Below are 25,154 nucleotides of genomic sequence, written 5' to 3' on the forward strand. Positions count from 1 at the left end.
GCCTCCAATCTATTTTCTCAGCCTTACAAGGTACTCCAGCCCTAACATGCATATGGTAGTACTGTCATATTTTGTCTAAACTTAATGTAGACTTCTGCTTTGATGCAACTAGGAGCATGGGATTAACAGGTAAGCAGATTTGGTTTGGGTCTTGGATTTGCTTACAGGCTATGTAGCCTTAAGCAAATTACTTAACCTCTCTGAATCTCATTTGTAAAAGAGTACCTTGAAGGAATGTTGTACGGATTAGAAGTATTTTATGTAAGGCACTAAAACATACTAAGAAGTTAAAGAACAGGAAATGTTAACTGCTAAATCCCATTTGCCATTCACTGGCTGCCTGAGCTTGTTTAGTTTTTTCAGGAATTGGATGTATATAAAGCCCCTAACAGATAAGACTCTTCATTTTAGTTTTTCCTTCTTTACCCTGTTGCCTCCACGTAGAAAACCCTTTACCATCTGTTAGCACCCAACCACTTACTAAGTTTCAGTTAAGAGAGGGGTCTTTCGTATTTATTTTTCTAACTATAATTAATCTTGTCCTTCTCAAGGTTCTCTGTGGATTTTTTACTAGTTTTGTGTTTCTTGCCCCATGGTTCCAAGTTTTTCGGGGAGACAGATTGTCTAGTTAACCTTTGTATTCCCTCATAATACCCTGCGTGTAGTTGGTGGTCATTATTTATGGCTTTGCATTAATTTTTCTGAGGATACTAAGACGATGTTAGACTACTTGCTACTGGCTTTGCTTGACCTCACCTAACACTCTGCCGTCATGTTCCTGTTCGGGTTTTGGGCTAAGTCAGTATGGGCAACAACAACAAAAATAACAGACGGACACATGTGAAATTGTAAATTTTAATGCATTACATCAGAGGATAGGAACATAAGTGACTTCTGGGTGGGTCCTCCTCAGTCCAAGGTCGATGTTTTGGGTAAATTTAGGCTCCCAGTCTTTTTGCCCCTGTGGTTTTCACAGGGATGCTCTCAAAGGCCTTCCGGAAGCAACCCGGGGAGATGGAGCGCTCAGTTTTCCTGGAATTACACGAGCACATACACACACAGGACGCAGACTACGCAGGCGGCACAGGAAGGACCCGTGGCTGGGTTGTTTCTTTTACCTGCCTCCACCTAGAAAGCTCCTTCTCACCACCTCTGCCCGTTACAAGGACACCTTTCCTACTTACTCTCCCGACGGCCTTACCGGCTGCGTTGACTTCGGCTGCCCAACACCTCGGGAGGCCCCGCCGCTAGGTGACCGCGGCCGCTCGCTCTCCGTCCGCCCAGGCCCGAACGGCCGACCGCGCATGCGCACGGCGCCGCTCCCCGCCCCCACCGCGCGCCCGCGCCCAACGCCCCTAACACGGCCCGCCGGGCCATGGAACCCGCCGAAGTTGGCGCGGTTCGAGCTCTCCCGTTCGCTCGCTTGGGCGCCTTCCCCCCGTGAGGCCCGCGGGCGCTCGGCCGGGGCTCGGCGGCCGCCCGAGCCGCTCCGCCCGCCTCCGCCGCTCGGCCGGGTGCGCGCCGCGCCCCCGCGCCCGGTCCCCGCGCGTGCGCGCTCCGCCGAGTGTATGTGTGTGAGTGTGTGTGCGGCCGAGGGGTGGGCCGCCGCCGCCGCCGCCGCCGACGATGCCGCGGGGCCGCCCCCCGAAGCCCAAGGAGAGCAAGGCGCGCGGCGACACCGGTAAGCGGCCCCGGGCCGGCCGCGCTGTGCCGCTCCGCGCGAATATAGTCCCCTGATGCGGCGCGGGGGGGAGCCGGGAGCGGGCCGGGCCGGGGGCGGCGGAGCGGGCCTGGGTCGGGGGCCGGGGGCCAGGCCCGGGCCGGGGTGGGTGCCCCGCCGCCGCCACCGTCGCCGCCGCCCGACTGCCGGGTCTCAGGGTGCGGGCGGAATGATACCGGCGCGGCGCGGCCGGCCCCTCCGCCGGGCTGGGCCTACTTTCCTGGGCCGCGCGGGCGGGCGGCGGGGCCGGGGGCGAGGCGCGCGCCGCCGCCCTCCTCTCCTCTCTCCTCACTTCTCTCTTCTCCTCCCCCCCGTTCCTCCTCCCCCCTCCCCACCCCGTCCTCCTCCCCCGTCCTCGGCGTCTTCCTCCCGCTCCCCCGCCCGCCGCCCTCCCGGCCCGGCTGCCTCAGGTCGTGGGAGGCCTTTCTGACGAGAAGGCGCCGGCCCGGTGTGCGTCCCCGGGGGTGGCCCGCGGGGGGCTCGGGAGTGGGTCCCCCCGCGGTGACACGTGGGCCGAGACCGTGCGGGGCTCGCGTCCAGGTGCACCGTCTTCCGGGCCCGGGCTCGGTGGCCTAGCGTCACCCTCCCCTGAGGCTTGGGACCCAGGCGGGCGGGCGCCCCGGGTTTCGGAAGAGAAAGAGGTCGTGTCTGGAAAGGAAGGCCGTTGCGTCCGTTCCATTCTGCCGCTGCGGCGTTTGGGAAGAGAGGGGGAGAGACTAGGTGTCAGCTTAGCGGCGTTGTCAGTGCTCTGACTGCAGTTGCTGAAGTTCACGGGCATGGGAGCCGGGGTGCAGCGCCCGTGAGGTTCCGCGGAAGAGGTGTCGCTGGAGAAGAGTCCAGGTGTGCACGTTTGTAGTTGGCTCGTGGCTGCTCAGACTTCTCGTTGGTGGCTGATGGTGTCTGGAAGGAGGTCTTAAAGGCCTCGCTCCCTGATCGGGCCTTATTTTGGTCAGCGTTAATTTTTTTTTCGTCAGTATGATTTACGCAAAAAATAACGTAAAGTGCAGTGTCCCCCAGTTCTTAGTTACTTGGAAGAGGCTTAGGGTAGAGGAAGAACGTGAACTTTACATTGGACTACGGCTGGGACCTCTTCTTCCCCCCGTCTTTCCCGTCTGACCAAACGGCATCACCGTTCACCTGCTTTTTCAGGTCCCCAACTGAAAAATAATTCTTTCCCTTACTCCCCAAGGCGTTTCATAATTTTGTAGCTTCTCCCTCAGAGGCGTGTTTTCAGTCGGCCCTACTCCCTCCCCCTCCAGTGTGACTGCGAGGCGGGCCTCAGTGGGAGCCTGCCGACTGGTCTCCATCACCTGTCAGCCGGAGGCCTCTCTCAAATGTAAATAAGATGGCCACACCCCGGTCCGAACTGTCCGAAGGATCCTTCATCCCTTTAACTTACAGCCCCACTGCTTGCGGGATCCTGATTGATCTGGCCTTCGTCTGCCTCCTTTCTGTTTCCTGGCCCCCAGTCCTTTGTTCCTGGACGAGGCCACATTTGTTTCTGCCTCAGGGCCTTTGCTGTTCTCTATTCTGAGAATCCACCCCTCGCTCGTTCTGGGCTTCAGCTTCCTGAGAGAGGCCTCCTTGCTCTAGACCTTTCTGAACGTTGCCTTCCCTGCCTTACCCCAGTCATTCTCTACCACAGTGGTTCTCAGAGTTGGTTCATGGACCCCTGGGAGTTCTGGAGACAGTTTCAGGCATCTGCAAGGTAAATACTCTTGTAGTGATAGTAAGTCCGTTGGGCTTTTTCACTTGGTTCACAATTGCACTGATCATACACAGGCCATTAGGGGTGGAACTGCTGACTCTTCAGCAGGAGCCATGGTGGCGACGCCCAACCCTGTGGGGCTGCGCTGTGTTCGTGTATTTCACTCAAAACAACATATTGCAACAGAGAGAAAGCAGAAGCAGATACGAGCATCCACCTGTCTTCTGTTCAAGGAGACCTTGAACAGATGTACAAAAGTGAAAACTCCTCTTACTATTTTTTTGGAGAGTATGTTTTTCACAAAAATATGTATTTATGTTAACATGTAATAGATTTATTTCTCAGTGAATAAGTGTTTTGAAAGTTGCTCAGTTTTAATTTCTAACAGGGCAGTTGTCAGTAGGTCTAACCTGTAGAAAGTTAAGGTCTTGGGGTCCTCAGTGATGTTTAAGAATATAAAGGGGTTCTGAAACCAAAAGGTTTGGGGACTGTTGCTCTAACAGTTTACGATTTTGATGTTTCTCATAATCTGAAATTATTTTGTTTGTTTTTCTGTGTCACTCATTATGAATTTTATTCTAAGAAAAACGTGGAAGGTAGGAGGTGGGGATTTTTACACAACAGCTATATTTCCCCTGTATTTTTATAGGGGAAATGAGGCTCAGAGAGGTTAAGTGATAGGGAAGGTCTACCCAGCTAGTAAGTGTCAGAGTTGGATTTGAATCTACCTTTGAGTCCAAAGGGTCCATTGCGTTGCTCTGCCTTCATAACTATAAAGCCCTACATGTGGGTTAATTCATTTATTCAGCTAGCATTTTGAAGCACTTCTTGTCATAGGTGGGCACGGTGCTAGGGGCTGAGGGTGCAGGGTTTAAGAAGAGAGACGAGGTCTCTGCCTTGGGTCTCAGGACAGTGTGTGTCCTCTGACGGCAGGAACACTGTTTATGGCAGCAGATAACAGGCACTGGTGGTCTAGGCTTCCCAAGGAAAATGATGTCAAAACTGGAACCCCCAGAAATGAGGAGGAGGCCTGCTCAAAAACATTTCCTTTTTTGTTTTTAATGCAACTTAGCAAAGTGATTGTTATACATATACATATATTCTTTTCCATATTCTTTTCCATTATAGGTTATTATAAGATATCGAGTGGAGTTCCCTGTGCTATACAGTTAGGTCCTTGTTGTTTATCTGTTTTGTATATAGTAGTGTGAATATGTTAATCTCAAACTCCTAGTTTATCTCTCCCCCTCACCCCCAATCCCCTTTGGTAACCATAAGTTTGTTTTGTATGTATGTGAGTCTATTTCTGTTTTGTAAATGAGTTCATTTGCATCATTTTTTTTTTTAGATTCTACATATAGATGATATCATGTGATATTTGTCTTTCTCTAACTTAACTTCACTTAGTATGATAATCTCTTGGTGCATCCACGTTGCTGCAGATGGCATTCTTTCATTCTTTTTGTGTGTGTGTGTGTGGCTGAGTAATATTCCGTTGTATATATGCACTACATCTTCTTTATCCGTTCCTCTGTCGATGGACATTTAGGTTGCTTCCATGTCCTGGCTATCGTAAATAGAACTGCTGTGAACATTGGGGTGCATGTATCTTTTCGAATTAGAGTTTCTCTGGATACATGCCCAGAAGTGGGATTGCAGGATCATATAGCAACTCTATTTTTAGTTTTCTAAGAAACCTCCATACTGTTCTCCATAGGGGCTGTATCAATTTACATTCCCACCAGCAGTGCAGGAGGGTTCCCTTCTCTCCACACCCTCTCCAGCATCTGTTATTTGTAGACTTTTTGATGATGGCCGTTCTGACTGGTGTGAGGTGATACCTCATTGTAGTTTCGATTTGCATTTCTCTGATCATTAGCGATATTGAGCATCTTTTCATGTGCCTGTTGGCTGTCTCTGGGTCTTCTTTGGAGAAATGTCTATTTAGGTCTTCTGACCATTTTTTGATTGGGTTGTATGTTTTTTTGATATTAAGCTGTATGAGCTGTTTGTATATTTTGGAGATTAATCCCTTGTCAGTAGCATAAAAACGTTTCTTAAAGTAATAATTAGCTTTAGGACATAAGTAAAGAAGTAAGCCTCATCTATTACATAAATTGATGGGGGAATGTTTGTTGAGCACTTGCCTTTGTGCCTGGCACTGTCCTGGGAATATAAAGATGAGTGAGATAGGATTTTTTTTATCATTGTTATTTTAGTTTACTCTTAATAAGCCATAATGTGATCTTGCATGGAAACTACATTTTGGGATCTTGTATGGCTTCCGTTTTTCCAATAGAATGGTGCAAACCTTTTCTCCCTAGCTTGAACCTTTAGTTGGCCTCCTGCTAAGTTTCTGTTTTCTGTTGAAGGGATATTTGTAATACCTCATTTCCAGAGAGCTGAGACAGGCAGACCTTGAGCCAAACGAATAAACAATTCCTTTCTTGCTCAGATTACCAATTCAGGCCATTTTAGATTTTCTCCCATGAATTCAGGAGCTCTGTAATCTTCCTTCAAGGGGAGGAGACTGCTGGCATAGCTAACAGACGTGGAGCTTGAACTTCTTACAGGCCAGCAGGGGAAGTGCTCTGAGGCTTTAAGGGGACTCTGCTTCCCTGGTAAAACTAGGTGTCATTGGTGGGTAACGGTTAAGGAGAGATAAGATTCTGCTTAAAATAATTACTTTCTATCAATATCAGGTATTGAAGGATGAAAAGATTTCTTCAGAAAGGAGCAACCTGTACTCTCCATAATCGAACTTTTTAGGTAGACAGAAACTTGGAGTATTTAGTATTTTGAAGAAAGTGTGATTAGATAAGACACAAAATCTAAAGATTTTATGATCCTGGCATCAAGTAGTGAGTTAACATGGGTTCAAAATCTTGGTCTTTGACACAAACCTAGCCTGGGAAAACCATAGTAAACCTAATTCTTCGTTAGGTAGAGTCAATTCAGCAGTTTTAAAATGCTTAATGTATATTAGCGTTTTTACATTGTCTCCATACGCAAAGACAGTGCTCAAGGAATTAGCAATATTTTTCAAACTTCTTTTTTGTGGTAGAACTCTCTCACGTGAAATACCGCAGCAAGGCCTCGGGTGGTGGCGTTCACCCTTGGAGCGCGTTATGGGGTCATGTGGGGAGCTTTTAAAGCTCTCGATGACCGGGCCTCATCCAGTGACATCCGAGCCTCTGGGTGCATCACGGCTCTTAAAGCTCACAGGAGACTCCACTGTGTGGTCAAGGCTGAGGCCACTCTGCTCGGAAGGAGGGAGGGAGGGAGGCTGGGTGCCTTCCCTAGCACTTCTCTCAGCGAACGTGAAACCTGTTGCTTTTCTGGGTTAAGATGAAAAATGTATGTAATCTAATAAACTGCAGAAACAGACTGTGCTCTCTTAATACCTCAATTCTTTAACTGAATTCAAAACCTCAGACACTAATGCAAGCTAGCGAGGCGGTTAAAGGTAGTGGGTGATAGCAGTTAATAGCTGGCTCTGGGGTTTCGCAGAATTAGAGTCCCTGTTTCTTCCACAGGGGCAGGCTCCTACTTTGCTCCATTTAATTGTTGCCATAGCTAATGATTTTTTTTCAGGAGAAGCCAGAAATGTGTTTTTTGAAACCCCTTTATTATTGTATTTGGGTGCCTAATTTAATTGAATAGAACATCTATGTAGAAAAGTGTGTAGATTTTAAGTGAAAAGCTTCATGAATTTCCATATGTAGCCAGAACATTAGCAGTACCTTAAAAGTTCCCATCGTTCTATTACCTGCTCACCCCCACTGTCCTCTTTTGATACCGTAGGTTAGGTTTAGCTGTTTTTGAACTAAATTGAGTTCATAGTATGTACCCTTTTGTTTCTGGCTTCATTCATTCAGTATTTGTTTTTATGAGATTATCCTTGTTATTATATAGCAGAAATTTGTTCATTTTTCGTAGTTATATAGTATTCTGTTATATGAACATACTATCATTTAATTTATCCGTTCTACTATAGATATTTGGGTTGTTTCCAGTTTTGGGTTATTACAAATAAGTGCTGCTAGGAACTTTTATGCATTTCTGGGTCATGGTGGGCAATGGTGAGTGATTGTACCAGTTGACTCTCCCACCAGCAGGGGATTAACCTTCCATTTGCTCTGTAGTCTTTGTCTTTGCACTTGGCATTGTCTGTCCTTTTAATATCTTAGCCCTCCTGGTATGTGTAGTGTTATCTCATTTTGATTTTTAATTTGCAGTTCTGTGCTAATAAGGTTTTTATGTTTATTAACCATTTGTTCTCTTTCGTGAAGCTCTTGTTTAAGTCTTTTCCCATTTTCCTACTGAGTTGAATGTTTGTTTGTCTTTAGTTAGTAGACTTTTTAGAGCAGTTTTTAGGCTTGCTCAGAGTTCAGCCGGTAGTTTGGAGTTCCTGTATACTATGCTCCTTATTTTTCTCCTCACAGCCTCCCGTTATTAACATCTTGTTTTGGTGAATGAACCAATCTTGATTCATTATTATAAATAAAGTCTATAGTTTACATTAGGATTCACTGTCTTCATAGTTTTGCCTGCTCCAGAACGGCGTATAGTTGGAATCATATAGTATGTAGCCTTTTCAGACTGGCTTTTACTAAGCAGTGTGCATTTTAGATTTCTCCATGTCTCTTGATGCCTTGATATAGCTCATTTCTTTTTATTGCTGAATAATATTCATTATATGGACGTACCACAGTATATTTGTTTACATTTTGAAGGACATCTTGGTTGCTTCCAGTCTTTGGTAATTATGAATAAAATTGGTGTAAACATTCATGTGCAGGTTTTTGTGAGGGCATAAGATTTTAGCTCATTTGAGTAAATGCCAAGAAGCATGATTGCTAGATCAAATGGTAAGACTATAAACAGCTTTGTGAGAAATTGCCAAACTTCTCCACAGTGGCTGCACCATTTTGTGTTCTCACAAGCAATGAATGGGAGTTCCTGTTGTTCTACATCCTTGTCAGCATTTGGTATTGTTGATTATTTTGGATTTTTAGCCCTTCTAATAGGTGTGTGTTATTGGGTATCTCATTGTTTTAATTTGCATTTCCCTTATGACTTATGATATTGAGCATCTTTTCATATGCTTGTCATCTATATATTTTTGGTGAAGAGTTAACATGTATTTTTATTATTGATCCATAGGAGTTCTTTATGTATACTGCATATGAGTTCTTTGTACTTTCGTGTTCACTCTTTCAAGGCTAATCTTTTCATGAAAGAAGTTTTTAACCTTAATGTTGTCCAATTTATCAGTCCTTTCCTTTACGCATAGTACTTTTGGGACCTGTTTAAGGAATTTTTGACAATTATAATCATGAAGACATTTTCCTATGTTTTCATCTAGAAGCTTTATTGTTTTACTTCTCACCTTTAGATTGATACACCAACCGAAGTTGATTTTTGTTTATGGTGGAAAGGTCAAGACTTTTTACATGTGGATGTCTAATTAATCTGCCCTATTTATTGAAAAGATCATTCTTTGTTGTACTGTAGTATCACCTTTCTTGTAAATCAGGTGACTATGGAGGTGAAGAATTGTTTTTGCATTCAGTTCTCTTCCATTGTTTTTTGGTTTCTGCCTATTCAATTTCTTACTGTCTTAATTACTTTTAGTCCAAGTTTTGGTATCTGGTAGTGTAAATGTAAGTCCTCTACTTTGGTTTTCATTTTCATGGTTATCCTGATAATTTTTGGTATTTCTCAGTTTCATCTAGATTTTATTTTTTTAATTTTTTTAAATATGATTTGAGAGGTTTTAAAAAATATTTATTTATTTATTTAGGCTGTGCCGGGTCTTAGCTGCAGCATGCGGGATCTTTTAATTGCAGCATGCGGGCTTCTTAGTTGTGGCATGTGAACTCTTAGTTGCAGCATGCATGTGGGATCTAGTTCCCCGAGCAGCAATCGAACAAGGGCCCCCTGCGTTGGGAGCACGGAGTCTTACACACTGGACCACCTGGGAAGTCCCTCATCTAGATTTTAGAATCAGCTTGTCAGTTCCGTAATGATTAATGACACTGAGCATCTCTTCATGTACTTGTTGGCCATTTGTGTATCTTTGGAGAAATGTCTGTTCAAATCCTTTGTTCATTTTTTAATTGGGTTGTTTGTTTTTTGTGGCTTTTGTAAGAATTCTTTATATATTCTGGATACTAGGCCCTTATCAGATATATGACTTACAAATATTTTATCCCATTCTGTAGCTTGTCTTTTTACTTTCTTGATAGCATCCTTTGATGCACAAAGGTTTTAAATTTTGATGAAGTCCAATTTATCTACTTTTTCTTTGGTGTCATATTTAAGAAACTATCGCCACTCCACAGTCATTAAGCTTTTTCCTTTTGTCTTCTTCTGAGAGTTTTATAGCTTTAGTTCTTAAATTGATGTCTTTGATCCACTGTGAGCTATTTTTTGTGTGTGATGTGGAGTGAGGGTCCACCTTCATTCTTTTGCACGTGGATATCCACTTGTCCCCGAACCATTCGCTGAAGAGACTGCTCTTTCAGTGAATGGTCTTGGCCCCCTTGTTGAAAAATCAGTTCGCGATGGAAGTATGGGTTTGTTTCTGGACTCTCAGTTCTATTCCATTGGTCTGTATGTCTATCCATGTGCTAGTACCTCATACTAAATTTCACGTATACTTTATACTAAGACATTTTAAAATAAATACATAGCCAGTAAAATTGTGAGTTCTTCTTGTGCTGCCTAAAATCACCTCACAGACTGCTGGTGGTACACTTGTCACGCTTAGAAAACACTATCTCTGCACATTTTTAGGAAATATGTAATTGCTAATCATTGTGTAGCAAACCAAGGCCCTGATGCTCATTGTTGCATTTATTGAAAGTGCTTGGCAGAAAGCCTTTAGTGGGTGGGGTAAGAAGACGTGGAGTGAAGTACATAGGTATTGGGCAGAATGGTGAAATACAGAGATAGCTGCCTTTATTGTATTAATTTTCTGAAAATTATTATTTAGGGGAATGTCCAGTCTTTCTATCCCATGACTAAGACAGAGGTCTTAGTTTTAAGGAGATTATGCCTAAGTAAATATTAAGGCTATTTATTGTAGAAGGTAAAGCATGGTGTATGTCAGCCCTTTATGCCTTTATCACTCCGGGACGTCCCTGGGGTGCCACGGAGCTTGGAGGGTAACAGACATTGCAGGGATTGCAGTAGTGCTGGCTGGCTGGTATGGAACCCCGGTTTACCCTCTGGGGCAGGGGTAGCAGGCTTCTTCTGTAGGGCCAGATGGTAAATGTTTTAGACTTTGTGGGTGTTAAGGTCTCTGCTGTAACTCTGAATTGCTGTCGCAGCCCCAAAACTGCCACAGTAATACGTAAGCCAGAGAGCGTGGCTGTGTTCCATGAGACTCTGCTTACCAGAAAGGCTAGACCCTAGTTAGTTGACCCCAGTCTGGAAGAAAAAACAGGAATAAAAAGGAAAGCTGCATATTATAGCACTTTACTTTGGGGTAAGCCTTCTATTGATATATAACATACAGAGAAGAATAGAAATTATGTTCAGTTCAGTGAATTTTCACAGCAAGAACTTTCTCATATAATCAGCACCCAGCTTATATGAGTTATATTAATAATTCATATAAGTATTTATATAGTTTCTTAGATTAAGAAATGGGACGTTAACAGCACCCTAGAAATCCCCATTATGCTCCATCCAATCAGTACCCTCGTGAGACTAACCACTGTCCTGATATCTCACAGCCTAGATTAGTTTTGCCCATTTATTGAACTTTATAAGGTGAAATCATATGGAATGTTTTCTCATGTCTGACTTCTTTGGGTCAGTTTTCACTCTTTCTAGCAGTATATGAAACTTCCAGTCGCTCCATATCCTCATAAATCCTTGGTTTTGTCTGTCTTTAATTTTAACCATCCTCTTGGGTGTGCATTTTACCTCTTTAAAAAGTATTTTTCCTTTGGATCTTCACAACAACCCTGTTGAGTAGGCAACACGGAAATCACGCTCATCTTTGAACTGAGCGGTCATCTGGGTTGCAGAGACCCCCTCGCTAACCGTCGGCAGGACTGAGACCGCTCTTGAGACTTCACTGTCTCCCTGGTCTGTGACCTGTGACCCATATTTTAATCTGTAGATACCTCTGTATTCAGATACATACATTAATAATAGCATGTAAGGCGCATGCATATTTTATTGGAAATTGGGACTGCTTCTCGGAATGAACTCTCCACAGTTCTCCATGGCACTGTCTAGCTCTGCTTATCGCTGTTGCGGTGCCGCCATAAATTGTATGTTTGTGGAGATGAAAAACAGAATAGTGACAGCAAACAGATCAACAAGAAATTATCCTACATATGTATAGAAAATTAATTTTTTGCAGTGTCAAAAGAAGCATTATACTCAGCAATGCACTGCTGGATCATTCTCAGAAAAGCTCTGTTATGTTCAGACCTTGAGCCTAGAATTCTGTGTTTTAGCCAGAAGGTGAGGCTATAGATAACTAGGGTTTTACTTTGTTATAATTTTAACGTACTTAGTTTTGTTAAATTTGGATAATGTATGTGTAAGTCTGAATGTACATCTACATGAGTTTAAAGTCTTTCTTTAAAAATAAAAATTTATAGGTGATAAAAGCAAATATGTGAAAGAGGGTTGATATTCCTTTTAAAAATAATAAGAGAAAATACAGTCAACTGAGGCATGAAAAGAAGACGTCACACATACAGATACTGCCAGAACAGGCATTGAAAGCACATCTGAGTAAAGCTGGACTTGTTCCTGGGAAGCCTTGGCTGTAAGAATAGGAGCAACCTGGCCCTATTAGGGACTGTTCATGAGTTTCTGACCAACTATTTATCTTTAACTGTCACGGATATATTTCATATCGTTTACCATGGCACCAGTACCAGTGTTTTGTCTCATTGAAACTACTCATGGTTTTGACAACTAGGGACTGTGGCTTGGCTCTCAGTTGAATATATTTTACACTGAAAGAACATAAACAGGCTTAGGCTTACAATTGGTATGAGATGCTGTTGATAAAATCCAAGTTCATCTGCTGTTTTTGCACTAGGCACAAGGTAGAAAGTGGGGTCTCATCTCAGACACCATGACCTTAAGAGTCGTGGAAGCATGCTTAATTACAAGCTGAAAATTACTCCTAGTTCTGTCACTGGCTAATTGTGTGAGTTTTGACCAAGCAGCTTAACTTCTCTGGGGTCTTGTTTTCCTTAGCTATAAAACAAGGGTATGGACTATATAACTCACCTTTTCCCCCAAGTAAATTTTATTTCTTACTTTTTAATTTAAATCTTTTTGAATAGCTAATACATTATAATGTTTCAGAATTTAAAAATAAGGAAGTTCCATTTCCCAGCTCCATTCCCTAGTCAGATAGTTGCCTTTTATATGGGCAACTGATGCTATATTTTTTTTTCTGTAGTTTTACAGGGATATTTTATGCACATGTAAGCAAATGCACGGTATATCTCTGCCCCTTCCTTTCTTTTTTAAAGAAATGGTAGCATCTAGAACATACTGCTTTTTCCGTGGTCTGTATTTTGAGGATCACTTTTCCATATGAGTATATTTCATTTCCAAATGAGTACCTACTTAATGGTATAAATAAACGCATTTGAATAGATAACAGGTAAAATTCAAAAAGTACAAGGGTCTTTCCTGACACTACCCACCTCTCTCGGTGCAGCCACTTTTGAGTTGACATATGTTTGTTCTTTCCTAGAAGAAAGCAGATGCTTATGGCTGGTGCTGTTAACCCAGAGTATTTGGTTTTCTGAGAGAGATTCTACAAAGAAAATAACGTAGGTGCATTTCACCTGGCTCTTAGGAGCCACCAAATGGCTAAAGTATACAGTTGGCCCTTGAACAACACGGGTCTGAACCGCATGGGTCCACTTACACGTGGATTGTCTTCTGTAGTGAATACTACAGTACCACACATTTGTGGTGCGTTGGATCTGTAGATTCGGAGGAACTGTGGAGATGGACGGCCAACTGTAAGTTTCTTGGATTTTTGCCTGTTGGAGGATCTGTGCCCAACCCCTGCGGTGTTCAGGGGTCAACAGTATATGTACAAAATAAGAACAGTTAGTGCATATATAACAAGCTGGAAGAATATTAAAGCAAAGTTAGGTAATTTCGAGGTGGAGCGCATGAGTCAGTGAGGCTAAAAGTAGAAGTAGACATTCTGGTCTTGGAGCCTCAAACAGCTGGGAAGAGACCCAAAAAGTCATTAGCTTGTGTCTTATCTCCACATGTTTAGCAAATATTTGTTAGGCACACATTCTATGCCAGGCCTCATATGATGCTTTGGAGATACAGGGACAAAGCAGACATACAACATACAGAGAAGAATAGAAATTATGTTCAGTTCGGTGAATTTTCACAACGAGAACTTTCTCATATAATCATCACCCAGATTATATGGGTTATATTAATAATTCATATAATTATTTATATAATTTCTTAGATTAAGAAATGGGACGTTAACAGCAGCCTAGAAATCCCCATCATGCTCCATCCAATCAGCACCCTCGTGAGACTACCCACTGTCCTGATATCTAACAGCCTACATTAGTTTTGCCCATTTCACTTCAGAGTTTTACCTAAAAAAGCTCAGCTGTGCTAAAACCTGAATGTTGACAAGTGTGGGAGGAGCAGTAGAAAATGGGAGAAAAGAAAGTAGAAAGGAATTTAAAAAAAAGTAGAAATGAGGGGAAAGAATGGTGGAGATGAGGCAAGGTGGTACCGATTTGAAGTAGGGGGGATGACTGTCAGACTTCCCAGAGGCCTGCTTGGTGACTTCAGAGAGCATTGTGGTGTCAGAGGGTGACAGAGTGGGAGCAGGTGGTTGATGGTTACAGAGCTGGGTTCTTGGAGGAATGTAGGGAATGATGGACAGAGGGAAGTGAGGCTAGTGCCTGTTAAGGGCAGAGGATGGGGAGCGCAACTCTATTTTGGAACGATTTTTATTCAAAACAAAATAAAAACAGGTTAAAAGTTTGGGGTTTAGTTACTTTAGAAATTGAAAATGCCTCATCAGGATTTATGGGTAGCTGAGATCTTAAACGCACAGTGCTTAAGAGTTTCAGTCAAGAGATGCGAATTTGAGTTAAATCCCCGAATGCTATAAATTCAGTAGGTTTTGCTGGAACTTGGTGTCATATCGTAGGTATTTTGCGCAGAAGAAATGCACCTAGGTTCTTCCGACCTAGGGGATGTGGACAACCTTTGCCGTGCAGATAAGCTGGCCGGCCTGACCTGCTGGGCCCGTCTGGGAAGAGCAGTTTGAAAGCCAGCTCATCTGGTCCCCGCCGTTACATGCCAGGCCTGCCTGCGGGTAGTTCCCATGGGAGAGCGCGGTCTGGAGTGATGGGTAGGGTACTGAGTAGCAAGGACGAGCATTAAAGAGGTGGCCGTGCTCCGAGACGGTTGATAGGCTTTTGTCCCCATAGCACCAGGAAGCGTCATCTTGTTTGATCTGCACAACTCTGTGATAGGCTTTATCATTTTGGGGTGGTAGAGACACAACTATTATTGTATACTGTTTAGAATCTCTACGTAAAGAGTTAAACTGATTTTGAAACTGGTCTTCAAGTTTTTCTCAAGGAAGCAAAGGTGCTCAATTTCTGATCTTCGTAAACCGGTTATTGTTTAATTTTGATAGTGAAGTGGAGTTCCTGGTGGCAGGAAGGGTGAGCAGTTGCGGAGAGCGGTGGGCCCGTCTGTGTGAGGGGACGTGTGTATGGGGACAGTCTGGGTCCTGCCTGGGGTCCTACCTCCTGAGGCTTCCTTGCACCAGTGAGATCTCCTGACGATTCCTCCCCGTCCTCTCGGAGGGCAGAAGCACATAGGTGAAAAGTACTGTTCTGGATGAGCTGTTAGATTTGAGCCCTGCCAGATGCAGTGGCTCTGTGCTTACTCCCATTCTGTCTGGGGAAGCAGTAGGAATATGTGCGGCCCAGCGTCTCGTGTGACGTTGTAGCTGCCTCTTAAAAAGGCAGCCATACTCAGGAGGACTGATGTGAATTGATCACACCTTAACTTAGGTCCCTAGCCCCTTAGAGATCCGGGGGCCCTGTGGCTGCAGAGACCGCTCACCCCCGACAGTGGACACGTGCACACGCGTGTATGTTGACGTGTAGTTTTCTTGGCGTTGGTGGATCTCCTGAAGCCCATCCTAAAGATACGTGAATTTCATAGACCTCTTTCTGAACAAGTACTCTGGGGACCAGACATGAGAACGAACTTGAAGAGCTGGTGCATAATAGGGGTTGTTTTGAGGCCTAGGACTCTCCCAGAAAGGGTCAACTCTGAGCAGAAAGAAAGCCGAGTGTGGGGATAGCACCCCCCAGCCCTGGAGAAAGGCTTTGCTCTCTCAGTGCCGAGAGAAACAGCCGCGAAGCAAAGTGAAAGTCTAGAGATGCTGTGGACTTTAAAATTAGACTCAACGTGGAAACTAAAACATGTTTTGTTTTGTTTTTTTCCTTCCCAGTTACGCTGTAATTTGAATTGTTGTTGTTTTAAGTTTGTCATTGAACCAAATTAATATTACGTTATCAACAGCGGGAAGGGACCTACTGAAAAAGTCATTTTATTACATTTGGAGCTTTGTTAAAGAGCGAAGTCTTGCTGCTTAGGATAAAACTATTTTCTAGAAAAGTCTTAATTCATAAGCAAAATGACATCATTTTTCAGTTTTAAATGTACAATTTTTTATCTCAGGGGTTTATCTATCAATTGCAGTTAATTAAATCAAATTAATTCTCATTTTTAGGTAACATATTAAGTAGTTTCAACATAGAGGCTATGAAAACTGTTTCATCCTACATCCTGAAATAGCATTTTAATATTGCATTTTAGAAATTAAGTTGAGGGCCTCTTTTCTTATTGTATTCCGGCTTTAGGTTAAAACACTTACTACTGAGTTCTTAAAACACAGTTGTCAACAGATATTTTACTTGTGCCTTTAGTGTTTCTTCCCATAGTACAGACTTTTCCAAAGGGAATAATATATCAATTAATGTGGTCCCAGCAATCATTTTATTTGGCCCTGGGGAGTCATACAACATTTTGTTATTAGTTTGGTGTAGAGATTTTGAATGTATAGGCTTTGAATGTGGATAGAGTTAAGAATAAATAGAATAAAAATTATGTATATCTTTCCCTTAGTAGATCCACTTTGTTTCTGAATGAAGTTACAGTCTTTTGAATTACATCAGTATTTATCAAAACTGAAATTGCTTCACTGGAGGATCTGCCGGGAGGATTTTTTGGAGCTCTTGTCGGCTTTCTCCATCCCCTTCTGCTCTGTCTACAGCATGGTTTCACCCCACCTCCCATCGTTGGAATTTCACAGCTCTTGCTTTTAAGCAGATTCTGCTGTAGACCAGGAGGACTGTTAGCCAAATAGGGGACTGCAGGCCATTTGCTCAGAACAGGCATGTAAAGGTCTAGAGAAAATGCTGGAATGCTGTGTTCACCACATGGACGTTTGAGAAATAGAAGACATTCCTGAGTTTTATTGAGTCTTAAAATTAACCCCTCACCCTACTTCCAAATTTCTAATATTTTGGGGTCAAGCTGGATACAAAGAGTTGCACGTGACATATTTCTGTCTTTGTCTAGTTAATATGGATTGTATATTTGTGCCGAAATTTTAAGACTTAGAGTATTATTTTCAAGAGTTGAAGACGTTTAGGACGTCTTTATTTTATGACGTTCTTGGTAAATTTTTGTGATTATTGCATATTCTTGTTTGAAAATACTTTTAAGTTTATAGCCATTTACCTAAATGTAAGCACACTGTACACTAGAAAGCACACTGTAAAACTTGAGGATTGTTCAAAGCACTGCAATCCTTTACCTTCCTAAAACCATAACTGTGTGAGAGAACAAAAGTTTTTGCCTTTTTGACTTTATCTTGCTTTGCAGCAGTTTTCAGAGGTAGATTGAATTTGTGAATCAGCTTTTATATTTCTACTAGAGTTTTGTGTACTGAGTGATTTAAGAAACTGGGTTATTGATGAACGCTCAAAGTGACTTAGAGGAGAAGTGCCTCTGTGATTTGTTGTGGCTTAGAAATAGTACTGAGCAGGCAGGCAAGGTTAAGAAACACGATGGCTTTTGTGTGTCGTTGAGTGGGTATTAAGCCTCAGGAGTTTAGTTCCAGGTTTCTAACAGTCCTGTTCACAGGGGTTAGAACCCTGTAGCCCCATGTCTCAGTCATCTCAACGTTTCTCATTTCTAACTTAAAAACAGGTCCATTAAAAAAATTTAAGGTACCATTCATTTCATCTGAAATCTCTTATAAATCTGACATAATTTGGTTTCGAAACAATAACCAAATAATTTAGTTTCATTTATGTGCTGAGAATAACAACTGGTATTTATTGTTTATACTTATGCGATTTTATAGATGGAGTTTTAACATTGAATGCGGAGAACACTAATTATGCCTATCAAGTTCCAAACTTCCATAAATGTGAAATCTGTCTGCTATCTTTTCCAAAAGAGTCCCAGTTTCAACGCCACATGAGGGATCACGAGCGAAATGACAAGGTATGTATTCTAAAAAGGGATGTCAGAAATGTGAGCGTTGAAACTGGAGGAATTGTGAAAATCAACATGTAAACATTTTTCTTGTTCCTAAATTGTGGAACATTCCATATTATATAAATAAATATTTTGATGTTTTGTTTTTAGTTGTAGTTGTATTTCTACCCATCATTAGATAATGAGAGAAAGTGAGAACTAGTCTGGTGAATCTAATGAAGTTATTTATGAATGGACAAAGAAATAATCTTAAAATGTGACTTTGTTCAGTAGTTTCAATTTCCCTTATCTTGATGTGTTTTTCTCCAGCAGGGAGTGGTACCTTTAAGTGGTCTTGCATTTTAAGAAGGTATTTGAGATGTTTTAGATCTTATTTCCGCAGGGAGCAGCACCCCCTTAAATAGGTATTTGAACTCCCTTGCGGTGCCCCTGGTGGGGTATGTCAAGAGTGTTAGTGTCCTAACGGAATGAGCTGCCTGTTGGTTGGAAAGTGGCAGTTAAAACTACAGTGAAAAGAGTGATTGCCGACTTTTCTCTAGGTTAGGAGGATGTAAGCTAGTGAGCCATCTGAGACCAGAAAAACACCAGGGATCTCTTTTCTGGAGGACGGGATCTGACCAACTCCAGCCTTACTTTCGGCATGAATGATGCTGCTGTAACTATGATAACGTGGTACTGACACCAGTACCCACGGGCGTTACTCTCCCAAGCTGAAGAATCTGAAAACACTGACCCATTAGGGTCCTGATATTTACAAGAGAAATACCAGTGATTACTTTATCTTTCTACTAGTAAGTGGCAGAATACCTTCCATTTGGGGGAAATTTTAGATGGGGATAAGCAACTCTGTTAAAATCTAGTGAAAGTTTTCACAATTACTTAGTTTACTTGAAGTGATTTTGTTTACAGCAGTGGAGTTGTCATAAAAGAAGGGAAAAAATCCCACCCAGTGAGTTGAAGTGTCTCACTTTTATTTTCATAGCGGCTACATTCTGATACATTTATATGCAGCATTTCTAATTAGAAATATTTTCTATATAGATGTGGTGTCTCCTCATACTCCTTTGAGAAATTCTGTAAGGAGTTATACTGTGTGCGTTTTGGATTTATTGACTTCAGGTCCAGAAAGACTTCAGAAGTTCCTTAGAAAGCTTATCTGTGGATTATGGTGCTTGTTAATATTTGAATGACATTGATTGTGGAAAGATTGTGTTTCAGTGGCTTCTCGACTTTTTTCTCCACCTAGCCACATCGATGTGACCAGTGCCCCCAAACCTTTAATGTTGAGTTCAACTTGACACTTCACAAATGTACCCACAATGGGGAGGATCCCACCTGTCCCGTGTGTAACAAGAAATTCTCCAGAGTGGCTAGTCTCAAAGCACATGTTATGCTGCATGAGAAGGAAGAGGTAATTATTTCAGCCTATACTTTGTTCACTGATTTTTAAAATGCATCTGATCCTTAGTCAGGAGGATGTTAGGGTTAAACTAGTTTTAAAAAGCCTTTCGTATAGGTTTCAAGGAGTCAGTTATCATTAAATTTGCCTTGGCTAGTCTCCAGGTCACTGGTAAAGTGTTTATTTCGGGGTCATGTCAGCACCTTGGGGCAGAGACATTTTAGTGTGTAGTATATTTGGGGGATCAAAGTATGTCCACAGTGGCTGGCAGAGGTGCCCCCCACTCTTTTTTTCTTAATGAAAATTAACTTTTTTAGGATTCTGAGTGGCCAAGAGTAAATTTTCTGCCTCTGAAGATGGTAGAATCTCCTTGCTTGGCTCCTGGATTGTCTGACACGTGGGAATTTGGGAGAAGAGAGGAAATTCTTGATGACCCAAAACAGTTTATGCACCACAGTGAATAGTCCTGAAAGGGCCACAGGCCCAGTCTTGGGACAGAGTGAAGGATGACAGGGTCGCGCCGCTGGTGTGCACCAGAGAGGCCTGCCTGCTCTTGGGACGGGCGGGCCCACTGTGACGTATACACGGCTGTTGCTTAAAGTATTACCCCCCATTGTTACCATAGAAAGCTAGGGAAATGCAAAGGTAAAAAGCAGTCACCCAGGGATAATTACAGATAACTACTTGGTGTAGTTTCCTCCTGAGACAGAAAAACATACAGCATTTAAATTGCATATATAAAATTTGCATCCTGAAAATTGAGTTTATTATACTTTGTATATTGGTTTGTGTCCTCTTTTTATGTCTTTAATTTTTTATATAAAATAATTTATTTTTATCTTTTAAAATCTTATTGTATAAGTAATACATGTTTATTTTGGAAAAAGTTAGAAACTAAAGATTAACAAAAGTAACATAAAAGAACCAATAATCACACCAGTGGGAGAGAACGCATATGCAGTTGACCTTTGAACAACGCGGGTCTGAACTGTGCGGGTCCACTTAAACGTGGAGTTTTTCAGTCAGTATGTATGACAGTACTACATGGTGGGAAGTTGGCTGACTCCAGGGATGGGGAACCGTGGACGTGGAGGGCCACCCTGAAGTTATGCTCGGATTTTCAACTGCGCGGGGTCGGCGCTCTAGACCCTTGTGTTGTTCAAGGGTCAGCTGTGTAGTCTTTCAGGCTTTTTTTTTGGCTATACATATACTTTCCATAATAGTTTATATACCTAAGGATAGTTTTTTTAGTGCAAATACATACTGTTTTGTAACCCACTCTTTTCCTTTAATACATTGTGAATACATCTTTTCCTCTTTCACTTACTGAATCATGAGTGTTTTCCCCATGTCACTATTTTAAATTGCTTTGTTAAAGTCTTCAGCATCTGGATATAGCATCATGATACTTTTACCATTTCCTTTATTATTTAACCTTTAAGTTGTTTATACTTTTTCAGTATTATAAATAATACATCTTTGCATGTATCTTTAATTGTTTCATTAGGATAGATTCCTAGAGTTGGATTTACTGAATTAACAAGGCTTTTTCAAGTTCTTTATAGAATGCCATGCTATGTTTTCGAGAGCGCAAGCTGCTTTATACCTTCTCCTGCAGACTGCAGGCCTGCCTGTCTCACTCAGCTGTAGCGCTGTCCAGAAATGGCCATTGTTTTCGTATTAAAAGGCAGAAAGTGTCTAATTTTGGAATAAGTTCACACAGTGAGACTCAGACAGCAGAGAAGGGGTTAGAGTGAGACTTAAGTCTCCCTCAGGCCCGACTTTCAGTCCTCCTCCCGGGAGCTGCCTGCACAGCGGTCTCTTCTGCACCCCCCAGGGGCTTTCAGTGCGCGTACACATCTCTGCACCCCCAGTGATACCACCCAGTAGCAGTATTCTGTGCTTTTTCTTCAGTTGACTCTGTCTTAGTATGGTTCCAGCAGCCGCATGGTGTTACGCTGTATGCATTGTGTACACCTGTGTCATACTCGCCAGGTCTCTGTGTGGGTTGTTTCTGCCCTTTGTGTGTAGCCGCAGTGAGCAGTCTATTCATTGACAGGTTCTGGGTCTTGTGATTTGCTTAGAAATGCTTCCCAAGTGTACAATCACTATCTTTTAAAATCCCACCGTGTCTTCTAATGCAGGTCCACAAGGTGTAGGGTGCACCTGTATTTCAGAAATCCTGAGTTCACACTCATTCCTCCACCCCAGTCCCTCTGCACAGGGCGCCCACCTGCCCTGCAGTTCCTGGCTGTGTGTCCCTTCCTCCACGACGGGACGCGGCTCCCAGCAGCGCACACGTCCCTCCCCTCACGCGCTCGGTGGTCCTGTGTTAACACTGGAAGTTGTTTCACAGTTGCTTGGCCCAAACCACTGTATGTGAAGCGCGTTTTGGATTTGAAGTCAGTACAGGGTTATTGCATTCGTTTGCTTTCTCTTTTAGGCCCCCTTGCCATTCTTAAGATCTGCGGCCCTCAGATTACTGCCCTCAATTAGGGTCGGGCTCTACGACCAGCGACAGCCCCATGCAGGCAGAGTAGGGATTGAGGGCCGGGGAGTTAGTCTTTGAACATTAGGGTGGTAAGTAGTAGCTGTCAAAAAGATGCAAACAAGGGGCACTCAGGAGACTGGCTCCTTTCTGTAACCCCACCCCATTCCTGGGACCGCGTTCTTGGTTTCCAGTTTGACTTTGCTGTATTTCTCTTTGTAATGATAAACAAATGTTTGTATGTTTCTTATTTTACTTTTCTGGTTTATTATTAATGTGGACTTGAGAATTTTGCCTAATTAAAAATTAATTGGTATTTTAATTTTGATTGCATTAAATTTTCCGATTGTTAAAGGGGAGAATTGAACATGTTTAAAATATTGAATCTTTATTGTCAAAACATTCAGTAATGTTTTGTTCAGATGGGTTCAGCACATTATTTAAAGTTGTTCTTAAATGTTCTAACATTTTTTAAAAATATCATTTAACGGGTCTTTCAAATATGTATTATTTGTTATCTGTCTATAGGAAAGCAGTGCATTTTTGTATATTAGTTTTGTAGCCTGCTATTCTACCAGATTCTCTGAGTTTTCAGGTGTACAACCTCATCTACAAGTAATAATTAGGTGATGAGATTTTTGGTTTTGTTTTGTTTTCATCTAGTACATGGGGGGTTTTAAAGTAAACCAGATCTCACCCCTCGAATTTTCGAACAATTTTGAAATAGTTGCAGGCATCACGTTACTACTGCACCTCTAGATACTTCAGTTGTATCCCCTAAAAACAAAGACACTTTTCCTCATTATCACAAAACAGTTACCACACTCAAGAATTTAACATTGCTCTAATAATCCATCTTCAGACGTCTGCATTGGGAGGGGCAAGGACTGACTTCCTATGAGAGTAGGTGGAGAAGGGAGTTGTGAGCAGAAGAGATACCTCTGCCTTTGACCCTAGAAGAAAAGCATGAGGACAGGTTCAGGTGGACAGGGGACGCAGGTGTGACAGTGGGAGTCCAGGCCCTGCCTGCTGGCTTAGGGCAGCTTTCCCTTTCTTGGTTTGCAGCTTCCTTAGTCTCTGTGTCTCAGCAAGTTTTTCACTGAGCCAAACACTAAGAGTTCTTTTTCTGAAGTAGTTAAATCTAAGAGGTCCAATAAGTATTTATGTCTTAAGTAACTTAGTAGCCATTTGAAAAACTACCGTATGTAAATTAGGTACTGCGTAGCTTTTTAAACCCTGAAATTTCCTGTTTCACATTGATTTTCACTCATTCCCTGCTTTTTAACCACAGCAACTACTGCAAGCCAGCTTCACAACGTTACGATGTCATTGAAACTGAACGGTATTGAGCCAGTCGTCCATGGGACGGTTGTCGAGGGTCGTGTTTCTTCCCTTGAGGGCGTCTGCTGTCCCTTGGCCCCGGCGAGTTTGTCATGGTCACTGCCTCCTCCCTCTCGGGCTGGATTGGGGCTGCACAGCCTCATTTTTCTCTGTGAAATGGAGACGTTGCCTTGTCTTCACAGAAGAATGAGGTGGTTGGAGAGAGGCATGGGTATGGGAAGCCTGCTTTTGGGAAGTGGGAACAGAGCCTGACCAGGGACAGATATGTGGGTTGTGTTACGTGGGTTGTGTTACACGTACTACAGGGATCGTGGCTGCGAACGGATCTGTGTGTGTTGGGTGGGAGGGGAGCATGTGGCTTCCGCACAGCGCCCTTCAGCCCGGTAGGAGGTCAGATGGTTGTTTGCATCAAGGTTCTGGTTTACGAAGCGTGTGTGACGGGATAGTGAATGGGTCAGGTGTTGGCAGAGGGTTGAAATGATGTAACATGCGGTCTAGGCTGGATCAGCAAGGGGGTGAAGCCTGGTGTGTGTGTGTGTGTGTGTGTGTGTGTGTGTGTGTGTGTGTGTGTGTGTGTGAATCCTCTAGGGGGCTCACGGCGGCGGGTGGGGTGGGGGGAGGTGATTGAAGCGGTTCCACCTGTGCCGGCGCCCCGAGTGGACCCAGCCCTGGGGGTGATGGTATAGGGCGGGTGTGGAGCCGAGGCCCCGCACCTCTGCCAGCCTCACACCACCGATGCAGGCCACCGAAACTGCTGTGCTCCATCCTAATGCTTCTTCAGATACACCTTTAAAATTTTTCTCTACCTCCTCCATAACTGGAAAGAGAAATAATGGTAATTCATCATCTCCAGACGCTCTTAGGTTTTTATACATTATTTTCAAAACCTTCCCTTCATTCTATTTTCTCTTCCACACCCTTTGTCCAGATTCTTTTCCAGACTGTCCCCCCAGTGGAGCTCACAGTCTCTGATGTCTGCTTTTACCCCGTGTGCTTGTGTCGGTTTCTCGTTGCTGTGACGTCGTCTCCTGAGGTGGCAGCCCCGCCACACGCAGCAGCTGTGACGGCAGCTTGTGCAGCCTGGTCTCATCCGAATCCTCGTTGCGTTGGTGAAGCTCCAGCTGTCTTTGTCTTTCACTGTTGTAGGAACGTAAACAGTTCATAGTTTCTGATTCCAGATTTTTTTTTTTTCCCAAAAGGCCTTTGAGGAACGTAAACGGTTCATAGTTTCTGACGTCCAATTTTTTTTCCCCAAAAGGCCTTTGAGAAGCGTGTATTTTCTGAAACCAGTTGACTTTCATTTCTATTACTACTAACCTCTCTTCTATTTTCTCTCTTGGAATATAACAGATTCTCTCTTAGATCAATAAATAATCACAGGAGAGGAAAAGGGTTGGAATCGTCAGAAGAGAGGCTTTTGTGTAACTGTGGTTTGAAGCTGGGAATGGAAACTGTGAAAATGCTTTATCTTCTTGCCCTTGCGCCACTGTGCTGCCGGGGAGAAGGCTCTGGAAGTTGAGAAGTGATATTCAGTAACTTGACCTTAGTAACCCCATGCTGAACAGGAATTCAGGACTAGTGATTTCTCATGAGCAGAACAACAACAACAGAAAAGGTTTGCAGTGCTTATTTGTGATGTGAAAATGTGTTGGCAATATGTAAAAAATAGGGTGCTCTTTTTAAGAAAAAGGGTTGTGTTCGGGTACAGGTTCGGAGTTTTCCTCTCTCACCTAACAGTCTGGTGTTGTACAGTACAGAGCTGGTGGGGTGGCCGAGGTAGTCCAGGACCCCACATGCTCTGCTCTCTTTGAGTGTTTCTTGTACCATGTGGCTTACAGTGGAGGGAGGGAGGGAGGGAGGTGGCACGCCTGCTGTGGGAAGGCCAGGTCCAGAGGCGGAGGGTAACAAGTCAGGGTTTATC

General features: G+C 43.1%; 1 protein-coding gene across 9 annotated transcripts in view; it reads left to right on the forward strand.

Annotated features, from left to right (window-relative positions):
* Positions 1 to 1,523: 1,523 nt before the first annotated feature.
* Positions 1,524 to 25,154, forward strand: part of ZNF236 (zinc finger protein 236) — a 98,976-nt gene continuing 75,345 nt past the window's right edge. For 2 of the 9 annotated variants that reach the window (XM_059895609.1, XM_059895610.1), the window contains exons 1-4: positions 1,526 to 1,681; positions 3,366 to 3,428; positions 17,869 to 18,011; positions 19,252 to 19,416. In XM_059895609.1, the coding sequence (XP_059751592.1) occupies positions 1,627 to 1,681; positions 3,366 to 3,428; positions 17,869 to 18,011; positions 19,252 to 19,416 (426 nt within the window). In that variant the 5' untranslated portion in view covers positions 1,526 to 1,626. Of the gene's footprint in view, positions 1,682 to 1,975; positions 2,561 to 3,365; positions 3,429 to 17,868; positions 18,012 to 19,251; positions 19,417 to 25,154 lie in introns of those variants that run through there. The other 7 variants (XM_059895618.1, XM_059895613.1, XM_059895616.1 and 4 more) reach the window with 7 other exon arrangements.

This window comes from Balaenoptera ricei, chromosome 14 (genome assembly GCF_028023285.1).
Source record: "Balaenoptera ricei isolate mBalRic1 chromosome 14, mBalRic1.hap2, whole genome shotgun sequence".
NCBI classification, from domain to species: Eukaryota; Metazoa; Chordata; class Mammalia; order Artiodactyla; family Balaenopteridae; genus Balaenoptera; species Balaenoptera ricei.